The sequence below is a fragment of the Lepidochelys kempii genome, chromosome 10 (genome assembly GCF_965140285.1).
Source record: "Lepidochelys kempii isolate rLepKem1 chromosome 10, rLepKem1.hap1, whole genome shotgun sequence".
NCBI lineage: Eukaryota > Metazoa > Chordata > Testudines > Cheloniidae > Lepidochelys > Lepidochelys kempii.
Genome location: NC_136389.1, coordinates 62092883 through 62117519, shown reverse-complemented (window position 1 = coordinate 62117519; position 24637 = coordinate 62092883). Strand labels below are relative to the sequence as shown.

At 46.4% G+C, this 24637-nt stretch overlaps 1 protein-coding gene across 1 annotated transcript in view; it reads right to left on the bottom strand.

Moving 5' to 3' along the window:
• Positions 1-19432, bottom strand: part of ONECUT1 (one cut homeobox 1) — a 30342-nt gene extending 10910 nt beyond the window's left edge. Inside the window, exon 1 of the mRNA XM_073361474.1 lies at positions 18355-19432. Within this exon, the coding sequence (XP_073217575.1) occupies positions 18355-19432 (1078 nt within the window). The remainder of the gene's footprint in view (positions 1-18354) is intronic.
• Between the last annotated feature and the right edge of the window lie 5205 nt (positions 19433-24637).

The following is a 24637-nucleotide window of genomic DNA, read 5'->3' as shown; positions in this document are numbered from 1 at the left end:
ACAGATATTTCTGACACTTGCAATTCTCCTGATTCAGTCCATCCATCTATTTTTGTCTCCTTTGTTCCTTCTAAGCTGCCTTAGGGATTTGACTGACTTAACTTGCCAAGTTTGGTACCTCTTATTAAGGTCCAGTTGCCTGTGAGTTGTACAGAACTTCCTGCTGCACCTATTGCTCACTAGAATGGGAGCATCACACCATTTGTCAGTGCTCTTTTAAGCTCCTTTTTAAACAAAGAGTTGGGCCAATTGTACCCCACACATTGAGACCAATTCTGGTCCCATTGAGGTAAATGGGCAAAGCGCCTATTGATTTCAGTGAGAGAAGAATGAAGCCCCATATGAAAACTCAGCAATGAGATTGATCTCTCTCAGTTCATGGGGTTGGGGGTAGAGAAGTAGATATTTTGTCCATCTGCACTGGGAACTAAACTTTTCTGTGGGTCCAAAAGCCAAAACTGGAGTAGGCATATGTTGTGCTGATTGCTGTTAAGGACAAGTTAGCACATGTGACTCCATTTTGGTTTGGGGCCCACCATTGTTTAAATGCCAGCACATCATACGCCAGGAGGAGTAATCCTTAGATACTGAATCCCTGTGAAAATCCTCCTCCTTGTCTCCAGCCTGCCTTGACTCCCAGTATCTGGTTTTTGTCAGTCTCTAACTCCCTGTTTCTTGGCCTTGATGTGAGGCCTCCCATCCTGATAATAAAAGTTACTGATGCATGGCTTTAGGACCATGCTGTGTAATTAACATACTGGTATAGCACGAGGAATGCACCAAGCAGGGATAGGTGGTAGATAAGAAAAGGGTTTGTTTATTGGCTAAGGTTTCCGATGCACGAGGGCAACATGCTTTGCTAAAAGGTATATAACCTTTATATAATCTGCATTCAGGGTTCCCTCCTGGCTAGCAGGGGGGCACCACGCTCGAGCGTAATAAACTTAGTGTCTTTTGGGAACTCTGCAGTTGTGGACTTTGTTTATGTGCCTCAGCCTAGATTCGAACTGTGCGTGACCTATCAGGTGTAATTGGTAGCACTGGTGTGCGTGTCCTATCAGGTATAATTCATAGCACTTGTGTGCGTGTCCTATCAGGTATAATTCGCAGCACTTGTGTGCGTGTCCTACCAGGTGTAATTCGCAGCAGTTGTGTGCGTGTCCTACCAGGTGTAATTCGTAACATTGCACTGCCTCACTCAGAAGATCATCCTTAAGGGGAAATTTGCCTTTTTAAAGTCTAAGAAAAAACAAAACAAGAACTATTTCCTCACTGCCCACTTTTAGGAACAGTTCGGTTTTGTCTCTCTCTCTCTCTCCGTCTTACCTAAAACATATAAACAAAAATGATAACTTTCCTTTCCTTCTGGATTTTTAACTCCTAAACACACAGAAACACAACACATAAAGACAGAAAATATCAAATGGAACCTGCCCTCTGCTTCAGACACGTTATAAAGAGACAACACTATGACTTGCAATCCACCATAGCTTCTCCTTTTGAAAATTTGGTACTCAGGGTCAAGATGGAGAACAGAAGAAACTATATGGACAAAACTTGTACTGACTTCTGTGAAAGATTTTGAAATCACAGGTGAGCTGCCACTGAAAGAAAAGTTGATCAGCCAATGGCTAAAAATGTTAACGGCAATGACTGCACTCTTTCAGATATAAAATGGAAAAGTGTCAAGTTCTCAACAGCTCAGTGAATGGAAGGATTCTGGAAATATTTTCCTACAGAGCTGTGCCCTGATGGATGTAGCACTGAGGGTAATTCTTCCATCTGAGTGCAACACAACATGGCAGAAAATGAAATTCTATTGCTCAGCTGTTTCTCTTTGAAAAACTCTTGCAGTTCCATCAGTATCATAGCCTGATTCTAGAACCTAGCAAACAGAAAAACCTAGACACACTGTTGGTTTATGCTTTGGTGGATTTATTTATTTGTCTGCTTACTTTCTGAGATGTATGTATCAATGCAACTGTAGAGAGATGTATGCAGATATGCAGCTCCAAATATGGTGATTTCATATATCTAAAAATTTGTAATTTTGTTAAAAAGTAGAAGTGGACTGGTGGTGGGATATAGTGTCTTTCACCTCTAGGTGATAGGACATGTTTTCAAACATGGCCCAGGTCAATGGTGACCACAGATCATTATTGTTTGAGGGTTGTTTGGTGTCCAATATTAAATAAGGTAGTGGTCTCAGTTCAGTTCCTGGTGGGCAGGTTCACACCACACTAATTTCCATTGCATTTGTCATGTGGTTGCACTTGATACCAATTAGCAGCATGGCTGGAAGTTTCAACAGTATGCTGTGGATTGAATGAGCATGGAAACTCTAGAGATGATCTTCCTGAAATACCTTGGTGGAGCAAAACTGGGAAGTCTTGCAAGCTCTCTCTACTTTGGGATAAATAATGTTGCCGGTACATGGTGCCTTTGATCCTGAAGATTCCAAAGATACTTTTACAAACGGTATCTATGTGCTTTTTAATGCACATTACCCATGAGTGAGGAATTCTGCATGACATCCCAGGCTAATGCCAATAAAACTCTTATCTCACATTAACATGTATTCTGCGTATACTATGAAAAAATTATTTTGGGAATGTTTTAGAGAGTTTTCAAATGTTTTGTTGGAATTAATTTTTCATATCCCCCTACTTGTAAAGCCAGATAGTTTAGTTACCCTGGCGCCTAAGTCCAGGCTGCAGGGAGGCACCTATCTCTGCAAGCAATTTTCAGCTGTGAACCCATCTCTTGGAGTTAGGTGCCTAAGGTGTGTTGTTGCAAGAAGCTGGTGAGGGGAGGGGGAGATGTTCCTCATAACCTTTACCCTAGTAGTTAGAGCACTCCCTGGGATTTGGGAGACCCTGGTTCTCAGATCCCCACTCCACCTGATGAGAAGAAGGGAATTGAACGGGGATTCCTCACTGCTCAGGTGCATACCATACCCATTGGGCTATGGGACATTCTGATGTGGGGCTCCTTCAGTCTCTCCGGTTGAAGCTTTTCCACTGTGGATAAATAATTGAAGAGTCACTAGCTCAGAGGGACTGGTTCCTATGTCTCCCATATGCTGGGTGAGTGCACTAACCACCAGGCTATAGAGTCATTCTCATGTTTGCACTTTCTCATGCTCGCTCTCTGGCCCAATGATTGTTTGATTATTTATCCACAGTGCCCACCTCCCAGGTAAGTACTCTAATCACTGGGCTAAAAGTTATTAGGGATGGTCTCCTCCAATTTGCCTGAGAGGCCTGATCCAGTAGACATGGCCTGAGCACACCGACTGGATTGGGCACCTCGTTCTTTTTGCTGATACAGACTAACACAGCTACCACTCTGAAACCAGACATCTAGAGTGAGGCAGCAGAGCACATGTGGAGAGCAGAAACATAAGCATCTTTTTACTGCAAAAATGCAGGTGCCGAGTGAGTTTAGGTAGCTACAGGGTTCAGAGATGGTTCTGTGAATTGCAATAGAGTCTAAAATGGAGATTTAGGCACCTAAACCCAATACTTAGGGGCCTAAGTCTGGGATATGGGGACCTAAATACTTTTGTGAATCTAGCCCCCTGAGTCCAAATGTACAAAGCTTAAATGGAGCCACAAACCCCCTCTAGATTTACCTTAAATGTCTTTTCTAAACCTAAGCATGTCATGATTTTAAAACCCATTATCTTGGGACCTAGAAGGGATTGAGCCACATTGTGAAGCTGGGAACAATCTCTTTCCAAAGTTTCTGCTTTTAGCCTTGTTGCATCATAAAATATCCAGTGACATTTTCATTTATAGAAAACCCATCAAGTGGAGCAGGACTGTATAGCGCCCATCCTGGGGGGAGATTTCTTGGAGGAAATTCCACATTTGGACAGAGAAGGAGGAAACATTTCTCTAACAGATTGATTTTTTTTATATGGCATCTATTTTAAGCTGCTTAGGGGGTTGGGGTGTTAAAAATAGTCCCAGAGAATATGAATCAGTGGGCATACTGCTGGCAAAATGGTCAAAGGTGTACGGTAAATTCATTTATCACATGGATATCATCTCCACACAAACATGGAGTGTGAAGACATAGGAATGGTAAAAGAAATACATGACATTCTCACAGAACTCTTAAAATATAGCGTGTATAAGAACGTAATTAGGGGTGTCAAGGTTCCTCCCCCACTCTGAACTCTAGGGTACAGATGTGGGGATCTGCATGAAAAATCTCCTAAGCTTATCTTTACCAGCTTAGGTCAAAACTTCCCCAAGGTACAAAATATTCCACCCTTTGTCCTTGGATTGGCCGCTACCACCACCAAACTAATACTGGTTACTGGGGAAGAGCTGTTTGGAAATGTCTTTCCCCCCAAAATACTTCCCAAAACCTTGCAGCCCACTTCCTGGACAAGGTTTGGAAAAAAGCCTCACCAATTTGCCTAGGTGACTACAGACCCAGACCCTTGGATCTTAAGAACAATGAACAATCCTCCCAACACTTGCACCCCCCTTTTCCTGGGAAATGTTGGATAAAAAGCCTCACCAATTTGCATAGGTGACCACAGACCCAAACCCTTGAATCTGAGAAGAATGAAAAAAGCATTCAGTTTTCTTACAAGAAGACTTTTAATAAAAAATAGAAGTAAATAGAAATAAAGAAATCCCCCCTATAAAATCAGGATGGTAGATACCTTACAGGGTAATTAGATTCAAAACATAGAGAACCCCTCTAGGCAAAACCTTAAGTTACAAAACAGATACACAGACAGAAATAGTTATTCTATTCAGCACAGTTCTCTTCTCAGCCATTTAAAGAAATCATAATCTAACACGTACCTAGCTAGATTACTTACTAAAAGTTCTAAGACTCCATTCCTGGTCTATCCCCAGCAAAGACAGAATATAGACAGACACACAGACCCTTTGTTTCTCTCCCTCCTCCCAGCTTTTGAAAGTATCTTGTCTCCTCATTGGTCATTTTGGTCAGGTGCCAGCGAGGTTACCTTTAGCTTCTTAACCCTTTGCAGGTGAGAGGAGCTTTCCCCTGGCCAGGAGGGATTTCAAAGGGGTTTACCCTTCCCTTTATATTTATGACAAGGGGCTTATATGAACTGTGTTCATTTAATGCGATTCATTCACAAAGCCAAACAACCCCGTTTGGCCTGAGGCGGCAGCCCCAGCCCGTCTGTGCCATTACACATAGTATTAGGGGCACCGGGTCTATGTGGTCCCTGCCCCTGACTTGCTCCATCTCATTCACACTGCCCTCAGTGGTGTTCAGAAGGACATGGGAGACCCTCATGTGGCCGTCTCTGTCACCTAGTCTTGTGCAAAAGGAGTACTATGGTAATGCCTAGAGGCACCAAGCAACATCAGGCCTGCATTTGGGCTAGGCCCGTACAAACACACCATGACTCATTCCCAGCTTAAAGCCTCCCCAGCCCAGTAAAACATTAGTGCTGCTTACACTGTTTACTAAAGAATGGCTCTTTCTCCCCCACACCAGCAGAAGAGTATATTAATGGTTTAAAAATCGTAGGGTACATCCTAAAGTACACCATGTTATTTCTTTCCACTCCTGACATAGATCAATCCCGTTTACATATAAAAACACAATGACTGTTCAGGTTTACGCTTCTTTAGAGTGCAGTATTTCACTGTCATCCTACTCCACTCTAGATGTTTGGACAGTGAGTGCTAGGATATATCCTCCTACTTCATCTCTCACCTTACTCAAATTGGATTCCAGTTCTGCTCACTTTGTTGCTATTTAATATCTGAATAAAAGAACAGTTTGACAATAAAGCATTTTTCTGTGGGAAACAAGGCAGAATGTCCACAGATTGGCCAGGGAGATTTCAGCAGCGAATCTTAATTGTAAGCATCCCAGTTATAGGCACTGTATGAAAATTAGTGACCTTAATTTGCTTCCACTGCAATAACAAAGTGATCCACATTGAGTGGTGCTGACTCAAGAGGGCTGGGATTCCGGGGCTTACCCCCCATTGCAATGTTGAGGGATCCTTAACTGCTCCAGTGAGCTGACGTCACCCTTACGGAATATGCTGCTAACTGGAATAATACAGGGAAAGGACCTGATTTTCCCGTTACATCATTTAAAGCAAATGTTAACTTTCTTTCGCTGAGTCCTTAGTTAACCGCATTAGCGTGGCAAACGCTCCTTCGTCTAGCATAAGTAATTAGAATGTAATCACTTTAACTGCATCTTAATTACCCCAAATGAATTGAAGGGACATTAATAGCAAAGATTAAATTGCCTTAATGAACGGTTCTTGTGACTACATCAATATTTTAATCATGCTCGCCATTCGTATCGCACTCACCAGTTTAGATAGCTGTTAGCGGTGATGGGCGCTAGGTGGCGCCTCTTCCTCATTTGTGGTATAGAGAGGAAGGAAAGATACAAATACTCAACTCAATCTCTGCCTTAGTTTGAGCAAAAACTGGATATTTAATAACGCGATGTCTCACTGTTGTAACCATTTCTCTCTGATGTGGTCTTGGCCCAGTTATTCATGCCTTTGTGACCTCCAGAGTGAAGTAATGAAATATTTAGTTCATTCTGAGCATCATAGGGCAAATATTTCTTATTGGTTAATAAAATTGAATATATTCGTAATATGGATAAATGAACATTTCAGTTTCAAAGAGACTTTTAATTTTGATTTTACTATGTTTATTTTAAAAAGTGGGTGGCTAACAAGCTTCGGGATTAAACAAAATAATCAAGCCTCATCATGATAAAATGTAGCTATTTCGGTCTACATGGATTTTAAAGCTACATGAAGTATCTGTTTTGCTTTTAAAACATGCTTTCAGTCAGCATATACAAAAGAGCTCCCTCCTGTAGAAATTATAGAAATATTGATATAGGATTTCTGTTGAAACTGGTGAAAATGCATTTCTGCAGTGTCATTGTTGCATAAATATTCATGAAAGTATTTCAAAATGTTTGTCAAGAACATACAAATGAGCAGCTAGAATTTGCAAAAATCAGTAATCGTTTCGATTATTTCAGACTAACCCTCATAGTATTTCATGTTAATATCACTGTACTTTAAAACTGTCTAGGACCTTCAGGTTCTCTTCAATTTTTTGGAGCAAAATCACTAAAGAATGGAAGTTTGTGTCTTCTTATTTAAAATTAGCTGGAATTACAAGTGGTACACTAGTATTTGAAGTTCAGTTTGAAGTGGCAGCAGGTTGGTGGTCCAACAGAAAAAAAATAATTTAAAAAGTTAAATACAAAAATCCTTAGGTCATCTGGGCCTTAGCATTATGAGTTAGTCAGTAATACTGTGTGTAAAAGTTACTGAACAATAATCAATGTACCCTTCATTTAACATTGTGGGAACATATCCAATTTTAGCATTGAAGATTTTTATCACTGTAAAATGGGGTACAATCAAAACTATTCTTGTTCCTGGAAAATTCTCCTTCAAATGATTATTTTGCCATTACACAACCAAAATCAACTTTCTTACTGGCCAAAAGATGATGCATCTTGGAACAAATCCAGGAAGCATCATTTTAGTTTTATCAAGATATGATATTTGAAAATAAGTTTATATTTATTTAAAGTAAGAGTTGAATGGCATAGTTGTAGGGTAACTGCACTGTATTTCTCCTCCATGGTCCCTCAAGAGCATCCCCTAAAAGATTTCTGGCTCCTAGCCATCACCTCCACTGGGTGGAGGCCTACATCTCATTCCCTTCTGACAGGGGTTTTAAAGGCTGCACACCTCCATGATCCACACTGGGGTAGCCTTAGCAAGCCAGTCTGTCTAAAAGCCCAATGCCTGTGCTTTGCTTTTACTTCAAGGGCTAAGACCAGTGTATTTCTTGCAGTTATGTCACAGCTCCTTCTCAGCAAGCACATTTATTCTTAAAGTAAAAGCATTACAACAAAAACATAGAAAAAATAAAAGAACCTATCCACATGCTAACAAGCTTACCAGAGCACCCCCAATTCCAGCATTGGGATCTGGTAGGTAGGTGTCAGGCCTTCCAACCTCACAACTGGGTTTTCCTCTGGTTACAAGTTCACATCATTCTTTAGATCAAGAACCAGAACTAAGGCCCCAAGTAAGTTTAAGCTCAGGCTGTTTATCCAAAAGTCCTGTCTTTATCTGTTGGTCTCTGGAGAACCAGAATAGGAGAGCCTCCCCAGGAGGTGGTGCCTACCTGCAGGTGTTATAACCTTAGTGATTTTTCTTGATCATCCCCTACTGCTTTCCCTTCCTGGAGAAGCTGTGGTAGCCCTCCCCCCCATGGAGTGCATACAATCCCTGACCTAAAATTATACACAAACCATTCACACAGGTAATACAATATCATCTCGCCAAGATACCGCAGGAAGTTGCCCTCTCTGTCACGTTGACATGTATTGATTTGCTCATAAATAAATCTAGTGGTCACGAAAATGGCAGGTTTTGTGCTGATGTGGCCCTGGGTATGATGCCACCAGGCTATTGTGCAACCTGCTACACACAGCTCGGGTAGGCCCCGATCCCAAGCCCATTGAAGACTCCAGTAGGCTTCTGATGAAGCCCTACTGCACCTCAGCAATAAATCCTACTCTTCAGCCCTAAGCCCACTAATTGTCCCAAAGTAGGAGCTGCTTTTGTGATGTGTTACCGTAGGGATCGGCCAGAGGGCACATGACAGCTCTGCCCAGGCTAAACACGTGGGTTCATTCAATTACGAACTAATAAAGGAATAGATAGGAAAGGATTCACTATCTGTGCCTTTTAGGATCATTCTTTGTGAGTACTGAGAGATTCCCCCCTGGTTATCTGACAGCCGTGGCTTGCAAGTGCCCAGCGCTCGATCGCAGCATTGTGACAAATTTCCCTACAGCCCCATGCACCAAATGGGACCGGAAACACCACTCTCTAGCTAGAGAATTCTCTCTCTCTCTCTCTCTTTTCCCTTCCTAATCAGTCTCCTATTATCCTCACCCCCGAACTCGTGCTCAAGTTCGCACTAACCCGCTAAGCACTGCTTCCTGGCCACTGTTTCTTCAGCATTTCCCTGCACCCCCCAGCCACTGAAACGCATTCGCCAAGCATTGCGGTGTCATCCCCTGGAGGTGTCACAGCAATGGAAACACTCTGGAGCGATCGTCCCCATGCATGTGCGTGGCTAAAGCCTCCAGGTGTAATGTGGGTGGGAAGGGAGGGAAAGAGTGGGGGGAGGACTTTGCGCGTGCGACATCCTCGCAGCCGGATCCCTGCACGCTGGCATTATGCATCATCGATGCTATTGTTGCTCCTGTGTTAGAGAGGAGAACATCAGCTTTCCGAATAAAAGTTCACTGGACTTGTATGATTCATTGGAAGCACGCGGCCAATATGCTCACCCCTCCTGTTCTTTACCTCTCTTGACTTTATTGTACGAAATCAGTAGTTTCCCTTTTTGTCTATAATGTCACCAACAACCGTTCCCACGTGAGACCTGCAGGAAATGCAGCACGCGGAGTAGGAGACGAAGATCTGTGAATAGAAATCGCAACGGGGGAGCAGGCAGGTAACTGTCCAAAGTGCTGAAATTCAGAAGCCTACCTGTGCTCGAATTCTGGCTCCGATGGGCTTATCAATCAAAACCCAGTTTAGAACAAAAAAAGGCAATAGACTCCCCCACCACATATGAGCGAAGGCGCAGCCTTAGTTTTGCTTGAAAAATTAGTCTTCATTTCATAGATTCTCATTCACATGAACCCTAATCCTTAAAGAAACAAACAGAAAAACTTTCCTTTCAAGCGACTGAAATGAACATGCCCTCTTATTAGCAACTTGGTGGCAACCAGATGTTTGCAAAGTTTCGTGAAAGTTGTCTGTATTTTTGTATCTTAATTAGGACTTGATACGTTCAGAGGCGACGACACGTGCCGCAGAAACAACAGATGCCTCTCTAGGAGAGATTTCTCCAAAATACCCCGCACCCATCAATTAGAACTCGCCACTAGTACAAAGACCAGTTGGTACTTTACAGCTTTTCGCACTAGCTACTGTTGGACAGTAGATGGCGCATGGCTTCTGAACAACAAGCATGGCGCAAACAAGGAAGTAAAATGGCCATAGAAATGTAGGGCAGCATGTCAATATTATGCGTACAGTGTTTCTTTAATTTGTTGAGAGGCGATGTGAGAAACCTGCGGACAGTATGATGCAATTAACTGATTTCTTTCCATTCAGATTAGCGGACAGTCTTGTGTACAATGCACACACTTCAAATGAGCACTATGTATATTGTATATATATATAGTTGTATATATATAACAACACAACTATTGGGGATTAGTTTGTAGAAGAAATTATGAGCAGCAAAGTCCAACAGAGGTCTCAGGAACGGTGAGACTATGCAATCACTCGCTATGTATGTACTGCGGCTGTGTCTATGAACTGGGGTCCCAGTTAGGCTTGGGTCCCAGCCCCTCCAATTGCATGTGTATCTGTGACACCTCTTTTTGGAATAGTTGCAGTTCAGGATCCTTGCATTGTATGCCGGTGGGATTTACATGAGCGCACATTTCCTCCTCAAACCCCATTTCTTTACTGGAAGGAAACAATTCCGGGTTGACTTTAGACAAGAGGCCTTCCCCAAAAGGCCAGGAGCAGCTCCCATTTTGATGTAATCTCACATCATCATCAAAATGGCAGTCCGGAAGAGAACCACCAGGGACAATCACATCCCCTTAATATCTCTCTTCCTCTTACAGTTTCTTTCTAAAATATCATTCCCTGCCCAGCACCAGTGTGTCTTTCAATTAAAACGTGATTAATTACAAACAAAAATCAGAGCTGAATAATGACTAGGAAACCGTGGGAAAATGTCATTTGGGGAAAAGGAATGTTTAAACAACTTTAAACACCTGTTGTGGCAACTAAGGGTTGTTACTGACTAGCAAGGTAATCCCCAAATCCTCCTTTATCTGTTTATCACCCCCTCTCCCACAGCTTCCTTGTCCCGCATCCCAATGCGCTTCACTCCCAGCACACTGTGATTTCAGAGGAGTTCTGCCACGTCAAATAAATAACCAGAGATGTGAACCATTTACATTATGGCAGCATCTTAAAAAGAAACAGGGAAGATCGGTTTCAAACGGAAGAGCTCCAGCGCAGCAAACCGGCATGGCTGTGACTATAGCCAGGGTTAACCCGGGTTGAACTTTTTTTGCAACTCATTGCAAGTTATCTTTCTTCCTAGTTACACCGCTTTTGTACATTGGAACCAAGCAAGTCCCTTTCTCTGCTGCCCCTGCCCCTTTCGGGTGACAGGCAATCCAGAAACGCTTTTTTGTTGCTCATAAGAAATAGACAATGAACCACAGAAGCAGGTGATTTGCCTGTTCAAAGTGCATGAAAACCCAGGGAAAGTCAAGCCCTTAACTGGATCCAGCTCATGTCACAAGAATCAATCACATCCCTGAGACTTCGGGACTGGAAGACAGCCCCTTCAATTTCACCCCTTCGAGCCCCTGGGCCCCTCCCCGCAGCTCTATTTCCTGACACTAATGCCTTGGTTTAGCTCGTTTCAGGGAGCAATGTTGGCGTTGCTGCGGAAGTGCTATGGGCTGCTCGCACACCAGAGAGGCAGGGTGGCCCAGATAGCCACGAGCCCGTCAAGCCATGCCCTGAGCTTTGCGTGTGTTTCTGATCTCATACAGCAAGTTGTGGCTTCCCTGTGTTCAGCCGCCCCTGCTTCTGACTGCAGAATGCTCTGCAAGCCCGGCCCAGAGGAACGCGGTTCCCTATTGACATGCTACCAGAGAGCCAAGCAGTCCTTCAGTCCCTCCTTTGGATAAATATTAACAAGAAGCAAATGAGGCCGTGTATTAGCTGGTTATAAATCAATCAGGCTACAAGGACACCAACAACAAACAATCGCAGATTCCTCACTGGAGGACTTTCTCAGAGCACTTGTTACTAGCTGCCAGGGGAAAGGGATTTCTGGTTCGGCCCTTATCATTTTGAGTAACCGGCTGCTGCTATCTGCCAAACCAGCTAGGGCGAATGCAATTAACTTTATCTTATTTAAAGGGCTACTTCAGAGCAATCCCAGCGAAACCACAAAGCTGGTTGCTAACTGATACAACACGTGACCTGTAGGTAAATGGCAGCTAATGAGTTGTTCTGGGGGGAAGCAGAGGCATCCTCTGAAATGCACAGCTGGGAACTTTACCCTCCCCCAAGATCTGAAGAGAAATGTGAACTTTAAAAAAAATCGCCTAGCCTCATTGCTTGTTTTAGGCTTGGAATGTCCTAATACACTCGATTCCCTTTAGCAATTAATTCATAAAACAAACACACAGGAGGAGAAACCTTTCCCCAAAGCTCTCTCTCTAACAAACAGCACTTGTACAAGTCACAGAGATGTGTAAATAGATGTCCACTTTGCAAGGCACAGGCCTATGGGCGTGGGATGGCTTGTTTAATGATCAGACTGCAGGTGCGTCGCTTTTCAGTTTCCTTGAAGGGAGATTCGCAGTCTTTTAAAAACTGTACGATTATAGGCTCCCCATAACTAAAACAAGCAGCAAGACATTAATGTTCAACCGAAAATCGATTAATGTATCTTTTCTGATGCAACTATATTTATGCATAATCTCCACTGTGTAAATATTAAACAGATCTCTAATGATGAACTAATTGCCTGCTCGAGTGACGATCTGCTAATATCAGAAACGCATCGACCTTTCCTTGCACGCGGTGAGTTTGCACACAGTCGTCTTCAGGGTAAATGTTGCAAACGGCGTTCATTAGATTTCATATTTAATGGGAAAACTGCCCTGATTACAGTATTGATTTCTTTACAGTTAAATTGGTGAGAATTTCTCTCCGGTTTCCCAGGATTCAGCTGAGTTGAGATTTAATTTCTTATGGAGGAAAACAAGTGTGAGGGGGGGAAAAAAGGCAAAGCAACGATTCTTTTTTAAATTAGGTTTCTGGAAGATATTGACTGATTCCTGATCTAGGAAGCAAAGTCACCCTGTGCCATGCAGCAGCGGGCAGCGCCTGTGGGCAAACCCTTCGCCTGCAATTTAGGGTGAGCCATTTGCAGAGGAAATGTTCCCTATATCCGAAAGCGCCCAGCTTCCCTCCTTGGGCGCTGTAGCCCTGGGGACCTGCTGCCTTCGGAGGAGAACAGGGACGTTGTTCTGTCTAGAAATTGGAAATAAAATGCATCAGTGAAAGAGTCTGTTTGAGAACAGGCTGCTGGGAAGCTGCCGTTTGATAAACTCTGGGCTCTTCGGACCACCTCGTTGTGCAATGGATCTGGGGAGTTCTGTCTCGAAGGGGAACTCCCGTCCAGCCCTACGCACTTGTAGCTTTCTCTTGTATTGTTCAGTTATTTCCAGATCCGAGCTCACCTTAACGTTTTACCTTCGCGCTCTGAATTGAGTCTCCCTTGGCTGGGCAAGTGTCTATGTGTGTGGCTCTGGTGTCATTTTCAAAACACGCCTTTCGGAGAGCATCATTTGGACAGACTCATTTCAGACCCTATATCCAGCTCACAGCCAGGTGGGCACGTTTCTTTTTCCTGGGCTAGCTCTGTCGTGTCAAGCCTTCACTCTTGTTAAAGCTATTTTTTTGTCAACTCTACCTTGCACGCTAAAATAAATCGCCATCCCGACCCCAAAGATTGTAGATGGCCTCTAGCCTTGTATTAATATTCATAATAATGACTAATGCTTGACTTTCCCCTTTAAACACCACGAAGGCAAAAAAGAAATCATCCCTGAAAGAATAAGTTTCTAAGACGGAAGGAGAAAAAACGGATAAATTGATAAATATGCAGTGCTGAAGGGCAGAGGGGGGACCAAACAAAGGAAAGGAGGATGGACAGGAGAAGGAAGATGGGGTGAATAAAATGGAGGCTGGAAGAGGTCAGCTTTGCAATTAGCAGTTCTGCTTACATTTCGAGAGACAGCCCAGGAAGTGTCAAGACCTCAATACAGCTTCCATGTAACTACCAATTTTCCCTTTATTTGTCGGAGCTTCGGTGTAATCTGGGAGGTAACAAACCCCCAGGGATCGCTGGAAGGGGCAAATACTCAAGATAAAGTGCTGGACAAGACTGTGAAGTCTAAAATAACCAGGGTTTTGTTTTCGTCCTTGTCGCCTTCTTGATGTTGGCTTTAAGAAACGCACAGAAAATAAATAAAGAGTCTGACAGCCTACTCGGGATATTAATCTGCCTGATAATTCTCTAAATGCTCGAGAGTGAGTTATAATTTGGACGTGAAATTTAATTTGCGTTGGCTGGAGTAATTTATGATATTTCCAATTGATGTTCATACATCAATATCAATCGGGGTAGATTTTTACCACTTAGTAAGATCATCACACATTTAAAACCTGCACAAAATAAAATCGATAGTTTATGCATTTACAGCAGATTGCCTTTCTAGCAACGCTTGCATCCCAGAGCATGGCAGCCTGCCCTGAACGCGGGCATTTTGCATTACTGGGGGCCAGCCCGAGAACTAACCAGCGCCCCCCCAAACGCCCACTGGCTACCGGCGGGGTGCGGGGGCAGCCGGGGGCTGTGCTGGGAACCCACAACGGGGGATGGGAGTGGCTGGCGTCCGCCCTGGAGAAGGCCCCGGCCCGGTGCGTGTGAGCGCCCAGAGCGCCATGGATCCGGAATCAGCTCCCTGTAAACAGACACGTGTTCCCGAACTGCCCCTTTGCAGGCCAGAGCCGGGCGCTGGGCTTCGCCTCCAGCCAGGCAGGTGCAGGGATCTCCGGCCCAGGGCCCTCCTCCGTTCGGGGCAGTGGCAGGGCACAGGGCGGTGCCGAATCGCACAGTTTCCTGCTCCCCTGGGGTTCCCCACCAGTCCGCAATGGGAGCGAGCGACCCCCACTGCCCGAGCTCTTCCAGGAAGCTGCAGCTTTGCTCTGTCCTGAGTCCGCGACGATTATTGCCTCCCCCCTGTGGCAGGATAACCAGGGGGCCTCTCACGGTCCAGGGCTCCAGGTCTGTCCCTCCCTATCTCCCCCTGCTGCCCCCTCCCCGCCCCGGGCCAGGCTCGGAGTCCTTCCTAGGGATTCTCCTCTCCCCTCGGCCAGTGCACACCCCCCAGTGCCCGGGACCGGCTGCAGCCCTGCGTCTGTGAGCATCGGCCTTGCGCCCCCTTCCCCAATCCCACTCGGTGGCTGCTATGCCGGAGACAAGGAGTGGCCCGGCCTGGGGCCCCGGAGGTCAATGCCAGGGCTAGGCGCTGAGCAGACCCCCGTTAAGGAGCTCCTGCCCGGGGTCACAAGACAGGCAGCAAGCCCGGAGAACAGAGGGTGGGTGTTTAGCAGAGCAGTCTGGATAAGGGATAGGAGCTCGAGCAGTGGCAACAAGCACACCATAGAGTCCCGGCTGATTAGGAGGCTCAGTCGCTTCCAATCGCCAGCCCCTGCAGGGACGCACGCTAGACAGAAAAGGCACGGTGACTGGTCCTGAGAGGATCCGGATCTGTCTTCCAGATCCTAACAGTCCTACAGTATTTACAGGGGAGACGCAGGAACTTGTTACAAAGCCGGAAGGATTAAAAAATAAACAGTTGCAGCCAGAGCCCCGTTCCCTCCCCCAGGTCAGAGTAGATGCTGTGACTCTAGGTCCATGTTTGCTTAAATTACCCTTAGGGATGGGGCTCTGTTTCCCTCATGTGCAACCATTCAGGTTGGATTTGAAGGAGAGGGCGGAATAATGAGTCTTTGTCTTCCTAAAGAGATTATGGAGATCCACTTATACCCAGAGCTGTCCTGATGGGGCGGGCTGGAGGAGGAATTCGTGGGAGGCTTGGGGGGGGGGGGGTTGATTCGGGGCAGTACGGAACAATGCTGCCTGTTTCTCTGAATCTTTGGAAGTGCGAGGAGTAGCTTGTCAACCATACATTGCAGAAATCGGCCGCCCGCTCCCATCTATCTTCTTTTCAGCAGCCGAGCCTGGCTTGGCATAATTTCCTTCAGCTCATGCCAAGAAGGGGGCTCCAACATATTCTAATTCAAGTGGTTGTTTCCAGTATCGATCTATGTAAATAAGTGGAAATTCAGGTCGTCCAAATTGTCCTAAAAATACACTCCAAATCGAAGTTCGCCCTGTCAATCGTTAAGGGGAGATCTCAGGCACCAACTCCATCCCTCCCCCGCCTCCCCCCTGGACAGCCGCAGCAGGGCTGGGATTTACCTTTCGTGGGGTTTGTTATTGGGAGAGAGAGAGAGAGAGAGAGAATGGGATTTTCTGGCAGATCAGACCTGTGAAACCTACATGACTCTGGAGGAGTGAGAAAACCAGACAGTGCTACACCTCTCGCCTCATCCGCCCCTGTTAATGTAGAGAGACCATTTCCAGATTGAGAGAGAAAAGGTCACTGCTAGATCCCCTTTCTCCCACCAGTGCAGACTCCAAAGCCAAGCGAACATAAGCATAGGAAAAGGAGGCGAGGAATCAAATGTGTAGCCAGTTTGGGCCTCCGAATAGCCAGGGAGCATTTATTACCGTATTCATTCTACTGTTTAGGCAGAGGCGCAGACCCGTTTGTGCACTGGAAAGAGAGGATTTGGCCCTTCCCTTGATTTTTGTCTGTGAAACGGATCAGTGACCCTGACTCCAACTCGGATTGACTGTCTGGCATTCTCCAGGGACAAATTAATAGAGACCTATCAGTTAATTAGCAAACCCTCACTCAAGGCACCACCATCATATTAAACTCGGGCTCTGTACTATGACTGAGTACAAGTTGGGGGTGGGGGATAAAATAAAGAGAGAGACAAACGAAATGGATTGAAATATTCTTACTCTGCTCTTTCGGGTCACAGCAGACAATACAGCCAGCCATTCCCTAGGACGAAACAGAACTAGCGAATTATGGCCATGTTAATCCCAGGTGCTATTTCTGTTCGCCACCAATTACTGAGTCAGTGCATAAATTGTGCATAACACATACTTATTCTCACATGCATATACAGATTGGAACTATGTAAATCAGAATTCTGTGGATTAATGATACTTGTGATCATTTGCAGTTTTAACCAGTTCCATTCCTTCTCTTTAGCCACAAGTTACATCCCATAATTGTATCATTTGCGTCAAAAAGCAAAGTTCTAAAATGCCCGATCCGAAATAAGCAGAATAGGAAACTAGCATCTGCTCCCCTTTCAACTTAGCTATTATCTATTCACTCTTGTCACAACGCTACTTTTGTTACAGAGTAGATCCACCGAAGTGTATAAAACGATTTATTATGAAGTCTTAGCTTCAATTTCTACAACACCTCACCGAAACATTTAAATGGATTCTTTCTTTTTTTTTTTTTTTAAAATTACAGTCTGGGTTAACAAACCCCACAATTATCAGGTAATAAACCCAGTTACAACACGATCACACAAACAAACATGAATATTTCGCTCTGGGCAGCCTTTTCTGATACTCTTATTTCTTATACAAGCAAATAACCCCAAAGAAACGCGACGAAAAGGTAGATGCAAACATATGGGTAACATCATTTAACAGAGAGGTGCGTGAAATATTGTGAAGCCTCACCTAAGTCTCCACCATAGGGTTTCCCAACACTTCAGGAGTGTGTGTGTGTGTGTGTGTGTGTGTGTGTGTGTGTAAGAGGCAGAGAAAGTACACACACGCACACACACAGAGACAGAGAATGTTAAGTTTGAAAGCAATTTTATATACAACAGCTGAGTTTAGTTCTGTGTGCTGGTCAGTTGGCTGTACCTCACACCAGAGAGCATTTGCAAATATACAAATATGAAGATAGGCAATAACAAGAAATATCTATCTTATCCGGGGCCTGATCCGTATTTCATGGGCACTCCAAAATATCAATTAGCTTTTGCTCCTCTGTGCACCTTCTAGTTGATGTACATATACATGCAATGTTGTGTACAGTTCACAGGTATAAACATGTAGGCGTTACATGTCTATATAATAAGACCTGACTTGGTAGATTTTGATCCTGTGGGTGTCACAGTACACAGCATGACCCCCCCACCCCGTTTCTCTCCCCTAGCCCTAGACACGCACAGTGGCATGACAGCACCCACAGCCTGCCTTATGCCTCACCATCCTCGCATATCATTGTTTAGGAACTGGGACAACGGTGCAAATAAATCAAAGGCTCCCCTTTCATGTGAAGGAGCTAGAAAGGAAATCCAGAGGGAATGTCAGACTTGAAAGGGAGAGACATATTGCACTGGAAAGGAACAAAATACAAGGCGTGATGTGACCTGTGATATTATTTATCTGCACACACGTATTGGAATGGGCTTGTCCTGGGCAAGCTCTCTGTCTGCCTAGCCACACAAACACAGCAGTAATCGCTGAGGCTCACCTGCTAGCCTGAGAGCAGACATTCTCTGGAATTCTGGCTCCTGAAGCCACTTCCACATCCTCCGAAAGGTCTCCCGGCCGGATTTGAGTTTGCTCCAGGGCTTGGGGTTCCTCAATAGGTCTGAGAGGGTCCCTTGAGACCGGCACAGCACCCGCTGGGCGAAGATAGCCTGGGGGATGCTGTACCGTTTGAGCTCGGTGGTGATCCTCTGAGCTACTTCTTTGGTATTGATTTCTTCCATTTGCCCTGAATTACTTCCACTGTTGACCTGCGAACCAGTGACAGAAGGGTTTTGTTCCCTGGCAGAACCCAGAATCTGCCCGTGACTCTGGGCATTCAGGTGGGCATGAGGGTGATGCGGGATCCCATTGATAGGCACCATGCCAGCGGATGTAGGGGTGAGATGTTGGTCCCCATGCCTGCCCAGCATGGCAGGGTGGTGGGCTTCGAATCCGTTCGGGGTGAGCATTTTCTCCGCAGGCATGGGGGCACTGGGGTGAGCGTAATGAGGCAGCCCTTGCTGGGAGTTGTGGATGCCCCCCAGGCCTGATCCAGACAAAGGGGAGAGGCTCTGCCCCATGCCGGTAACATCCTTATGGTAGGGGGTGTAGAGATTGTTCATAGAAGCCAGACCCCGCTCGTCCCTCATGAGGGTGAAGCTGCCGCTCACATTCCCAGGGATCCGCTGGTGGTGATGGTGATGGTGGTGATGGTGGTGATGGTGAGGGAACTTGTCCGAGACGGTGGAGATGGGAGGTAGCGGCTGCAGAGGGGTTAATGTGGTGTAGGTGCTGCTCATGCTCATCCCAGGGGGTGTCTCGCAGGCCATGGTCATGGTGGGATGCAGGGGTCCCGTCAGAGCGTGGTCAGGAGGCCGGTGGTGGTGGTGGTAGTCGCCACCGTCCAGGATGGAAGCCATGCCCATGGAGCGAGGGTGGGCTGGCAAATGATTGCTGCGATGGGCCACCGAGCTCCTGTGATGGGGGCTGCTGCTCATCAGATCGGCCGTGGTTGGCACCGGCTCATGGCTCACCCCGTGCAGATCGCCAATGTTCTCCATCGTCAGCTGCGCGTTCATTGTTATTCGTGCAGGCTTGTGGACACCACATCTATCTGGCCTGTGGCTGGAAGGTCCTAGGAGGTCTTCACGTTGGAGGCATGCAGGATTCCAGCCCCTGCGGAAAGGATCAGGCGCGTGGGGCGGGGGGGTTGGTGGGGCTCTCTCTTTCTGCGGGATTTGTTGTTTTTGTGTGTGACGGTTGATCAATTGTAAGGCCCCCGTTCTTTTAAACCAGCCTCAGCAGCCCCAGTAGGTGTCTGGTCGCGTCCCTCGCCATCTCTAGCCATGTCTCTTACTGTTTCAATGTCTTTGGCCACAGCGCCCGCTGCTGCAGCTGCTGCTGCTGGTAGAAAGCAGACATGCGCGCTGGCGGCCCCATGCACACCCCCAGACCCCCCCCCCTTACACATACACACTCCTGCCCGTGACATCACCGTACATATTAAGGAAGCTGGACCGTCTCTCCTTCCTATCTAAGCCCGGCTCTCTCCGCTCCCAAGCTCCGGAGCAGCCCCTCCTGGGGAAGGGGGCGGTGGGGCTGGGGGGGGGGGTGTGTGTGTGTGTGGGGGGAAGCCTGCACTCAGCCCACAGGCAGCGAGCTGCAAAAGTCTGCATGTCCCCGCCAGCAGATTAGATGGCTGCGGACAGGAAAACGAGCACAACTCCTCGGCTGCGCAGAGCACAAAGGAGCTGCTCTGGAGCTTGTGCCTGTCAAAAACACACCCTGGCCGGGCACACCCGCCCCGGCCGCTGTAGGGTTGTGCCCATCCCTGCCACCGCCCCCCCCCCAGCCGTTTTGTGTGGCCCTTCACATCGATCGCAGCCCTCCCTCCAGCTGTCTGACCCTGAGCGCCCCAGCCACCAAGAGAAGCCGGAGGAGCAGGGCGAGCTGCAGCTTGGCTCTGGTCTCCCACGCACAGGCAGGTAACCAGGACTGCAGGTTGCTCCCCACGGAGCGGGGCTGCCGGGGCTGGAGGCAGATCTGCTGCACCCTGGCCGGGGACAGCCCCATCAGCGCTTTCACCCGGGATGTGAACAGGGCTGTAGATCCCCAGCTTGTTCAGTGCGCTGCAGGCGAGCCCTTCACCCCCCAGTAACCCATCACCTCCACCCACACGGCAAGCTCGGCGGGGCTCGGCAGGGAGGGAGGGAGGCTGCTCAGGGGCGCGGGGTCCGAGCTGCGGAGCGGTGGGTCTCCCTGCCTCCCCGTCGCCCTTCCCTCTAGGTGCGGGAGACGCGTGGGAGCTTCCCTGTGTAATTAAAGCGGCCGGTCCCTCCCCTTTGGTGACTTAGCATTTTTAGTGAGCTAGCCTCCTTAAATTGAATTTTAATATTAACTTCCGGGTTTCCTCAAGTCGACACATCAAGGTGAAAAATCGCAGCGTCCGAGTCAGCCAGCCAACCAACAAAAGCCCGGCAGCCGCGGGACACACCCGCAAAGCCGCTGCGCTCCCAGTGGCTCGGGGAGTGAGAGCCGCCCCCCGCCTGGGGCAGCAGCTCGGAGGGCTGGGCTGTTCACACGTGTCCCCTTCGCTCCCCTCCCCGCCCTCCAGGGGAAATGCAATGGGAGAGCGACAGGGGGATGGGGATCGCACCTCGGGGGGGCCCGCAAGGCGACCCCCTGTGAGGCGCCTCGCTCCCTGTGGCCCGCTGCTCTTTGCTTCTCGCTAAGGAAACTTTTATTGTAAGTCCGGGTAGCCGGGAAGACAGAGCCTCATTGACCGTGTTTCATATGATCTACTTTCACTCCCCGATCCCAGCTCCCCTCCTCCGCTCTCCCCTTCCCATCTTTTCTCCCCCCGTCTCTCCGAAACCCCGCAAGACAATTAGACTGCAGCTCTAGAGGAGTAGCTCAAGTTGGCAGCTTTTCCAGTCCTTGCGACCTGCTGGGACTAAATGAGAGCCTCCCCCCCCCAACCCTCCCCCTTTCAGGGAATGAGCTCAGAGCGAGTTTGGGGGGGGGGGGGGGCAGGGCGGAAAAAACGTCAACTGTCCGGCTTGTGAAAACCGAGCATTTGTAAGGACGCTCCAGCTACCACATGCCGCTGTTTTTTCCAAAGGGAAAGAAAGAAAGAAAGAAAAACTTGTTAGCTAAGGTGCTTTTATAGTGGAAGAAAGGACAGATGTGCCTATTGTTCGCCCATTAACAATAACGAACCAAGCCAGTCAGAACGTGGCTTCTCTCCCCCCAACCCGAGCTGCGGGAGGGTGGAATTATGACACTCTACATTATATCTGAACCGATCTACGGGGAAATAACACAACTGATTAGGAGAAGCCAGGCTCGGCTTCGCAATAGTATCTACATAACTGTGCTGGGGTGGAAGAAAATAAAGGGAAGGAAATTAAAGTGATTTCCTTCCATGCTATCAGATGAGCTCACAGCCCTGCTTCGCTGACAAAGGCACCATCATGGGGTACGGGTTTTGTTTTTTTAAACCGGATTTTTTATACTTATTCACTGCACGTAAAAATAATATATTTAAACATGTCTTCAGCCCGCTGACGTTAGCTGGTGTAATGGCCAAGTGAGCCGGTGACCTGGGGAGAATGGTTTATCATGTTTTATAATGGTGCACACAGGAGCTCCACGGCTGAACTGTTGACACCGCAGTGGTTATTTACAGACACATGCAGATTAGACCAATGTTAAGGCTCAGAATGAGAGTGCCTTCTAGTCAGCCCTCCCTCTATTGCCCGCCCCAGAGTAACGGGTGCTCCTCCGTAACGTCTGTCTCACAATCCCAACCCACGTCTGGTTAATTAAAGCAGGAGTAGCAACCTCAAGTAGGAATCAGAGTAGCAGCCGTGTTAGTCTGTATTTGCAAAAAGAAAAGGAGTATTTGTGGCACCTTAGAGACTAACCAATTTCTTTGAGCATGAGCTTTCCTGAGCTACAGCTCACTTCATCGGATGCATACTGTGGAAAGTATGCATCCGATGAAGTGAGCTGTAGCTCACGAAAGCTTATGCTCAAAGAAATTGGTTAGTCTCTAAGGTGCCACAAGTACTCCTTTTCAAGTAGGAATGTCTTCTCACTTGTGAATTCACTTATACTGGCTGGGGACGCTGAATTAATTTAGTTTAATAATCGTACTCAAACTAAATAAAACTCTACTCCTAGCTGGGCATATTGAGGCACTAACATGACTGGTCCCGGTTATGATGCCCAGGTAAATGTGTATGGCCCATTGCAGCGTGTGTCTTCTTGTGAGACACTTCTATCCTATCAGATGTGCCCATCGCTGGGCTAGAAACAATAGGCCAATCATTAGAGGAGCTGAGCACCTGCAGATCCCATGGAAGATCAGAAGGTCTCTTGCAGTGCGGGTTTGTTTGTACCAAGTCCCGTCAAAGCGAGGAGATTGTTATGTAATGAGAAGGCTGTTGATCTAAAATGTATTCAGTGTCAAGTACTTCCCAGCATTTTGGTCGCAGGAGTAATGTACATCAATACGATACTTCTGTTATCTTCAAAACAGATCTTTTGACCTGACATGATGTCAATGGAACCATTACAATACAGATCTTACCATGAAATCAGTGAGCGTTTGAACAGCAAAAATAAAAATACGGTGTGTATCAACCCTTGGATGCGATTTTGTGTAGCCAGAACATGTGGTAATAACACGTTGCTTCTTGAGATTTCCAGGGCTAATCTAACAAATTTGGATAATGAATAATGTGTCAAAGGGACATCTAGCAATCTCTGTATTACACCACTGCTCTTTATGAATTCTTGGAGCCACATATGCTGTTTTGAGAAAACACCCCCAACCCCAGTGGGTTGCTTAGACAGTCTCCCTGTCAATGCAGATTTATCCCTGATTGATGTTTATTAACGCTTCCAGTTCATTCATCCTTCAGAAACTGCATACCACCAGGACCACAGGCTTTCTACATTTGTTATGGCGATATCCTGAAAGGAGTGTGGTTGACCCAAAAGAGGCAGATTTAGCTAGATGTATCAATTACTCAAATGTTTTCATCTGAAACAGGAGGCTCTGTTATCATTTATCTATGGTGGATAGATGTGTTCTAACCTGGCAAAACGAAGCTGTCTAGGTAGAATTGTTGGGCAACTCGTTGGTCCTTCTCTTGTCCAAAGTACACTTCACTGTGTACATAGGTTTGTAATAGTAGCAATGACTGAAATTTGCCATCATCCTTTCCCAGCCACCCGCCTCGCTGGAAAATGCATCAGATCAAAGACTCTTTTATATTGTGAAATCTTGATGATACCTCTCAGTTATAAACAGCCAATCTTTGGCTACCAATATCAGTGCAATCAAATCAGTCTCACAAATTTTCTGAGGCCACGTGAAGACAAACATAGGGGTGAACCCAGAACAAAACAAGCCACCCCTCTTTTGAAGTGACCTGAAAAGTAAATGATAGGATAAGTTGGAAATGCCTCCTGCTAGAACTTTATTACAAGGGTTTCCTGGAAATTTCTCCTGCAAACATTTTGTAAACAACTGTGCAAAATGGTGTATTTAGAATTAAATGCTGCTCATATTAATCAAGATGAAAACAAACCCACTTGCTAAACAAATATTAAGCACATTTGATAAAATCTTTCATACGGTATTCCTAGAAAAGAGAACCTTCTACTACACTCATAGTGCATATTTTGTGAACAAGGAGCCACCGTAGGTGTGTTGTGTTTGATCTTTAGACCAAATTCTTGGCCAAAACAAAGGAAAATGATCTGACCTTTCATTTGCTATTCTTAAAGTACTGTCAGAAGCCAGTGGAAGAGAGGAATGCCTTGAAAAGAAAGGGGGGTGATGTTACAATAAGGTAAATCGCACGATGTCTCTGTAGGCACCTCAAAATTTTCAAGCAAGAATAAAGCACAAGATAATAAAACAAAGTAGCTAGAAACAAATATAGGACAATGTTCTGCACTTACATAGAGCTGTTCCTCTGTACAGCTCAGAGGGCTTTACAAAGGTGAGCAAGCTTTCTTATTCCCTTTTTACAAATGAGGGAATTAATGCCCAAAGCACAGGCAGAGCTGAGACTAGAAACCAGGCCTCCGGTCTCCGAGTCTGGGACTCCCACCGCAGGCCCAAGGCTGTCCCCCAAACCTGAGCCCTAATTTAACCGCAATCAAATAAAGCCAGCAATACTGAACTGAGCTAATGGACATAGGCTGCTTATGTTAAACTAATGTTGCTGGCTAAGTGGCTACCCTGCAGAAGTAGAGTGAGGGTGAAG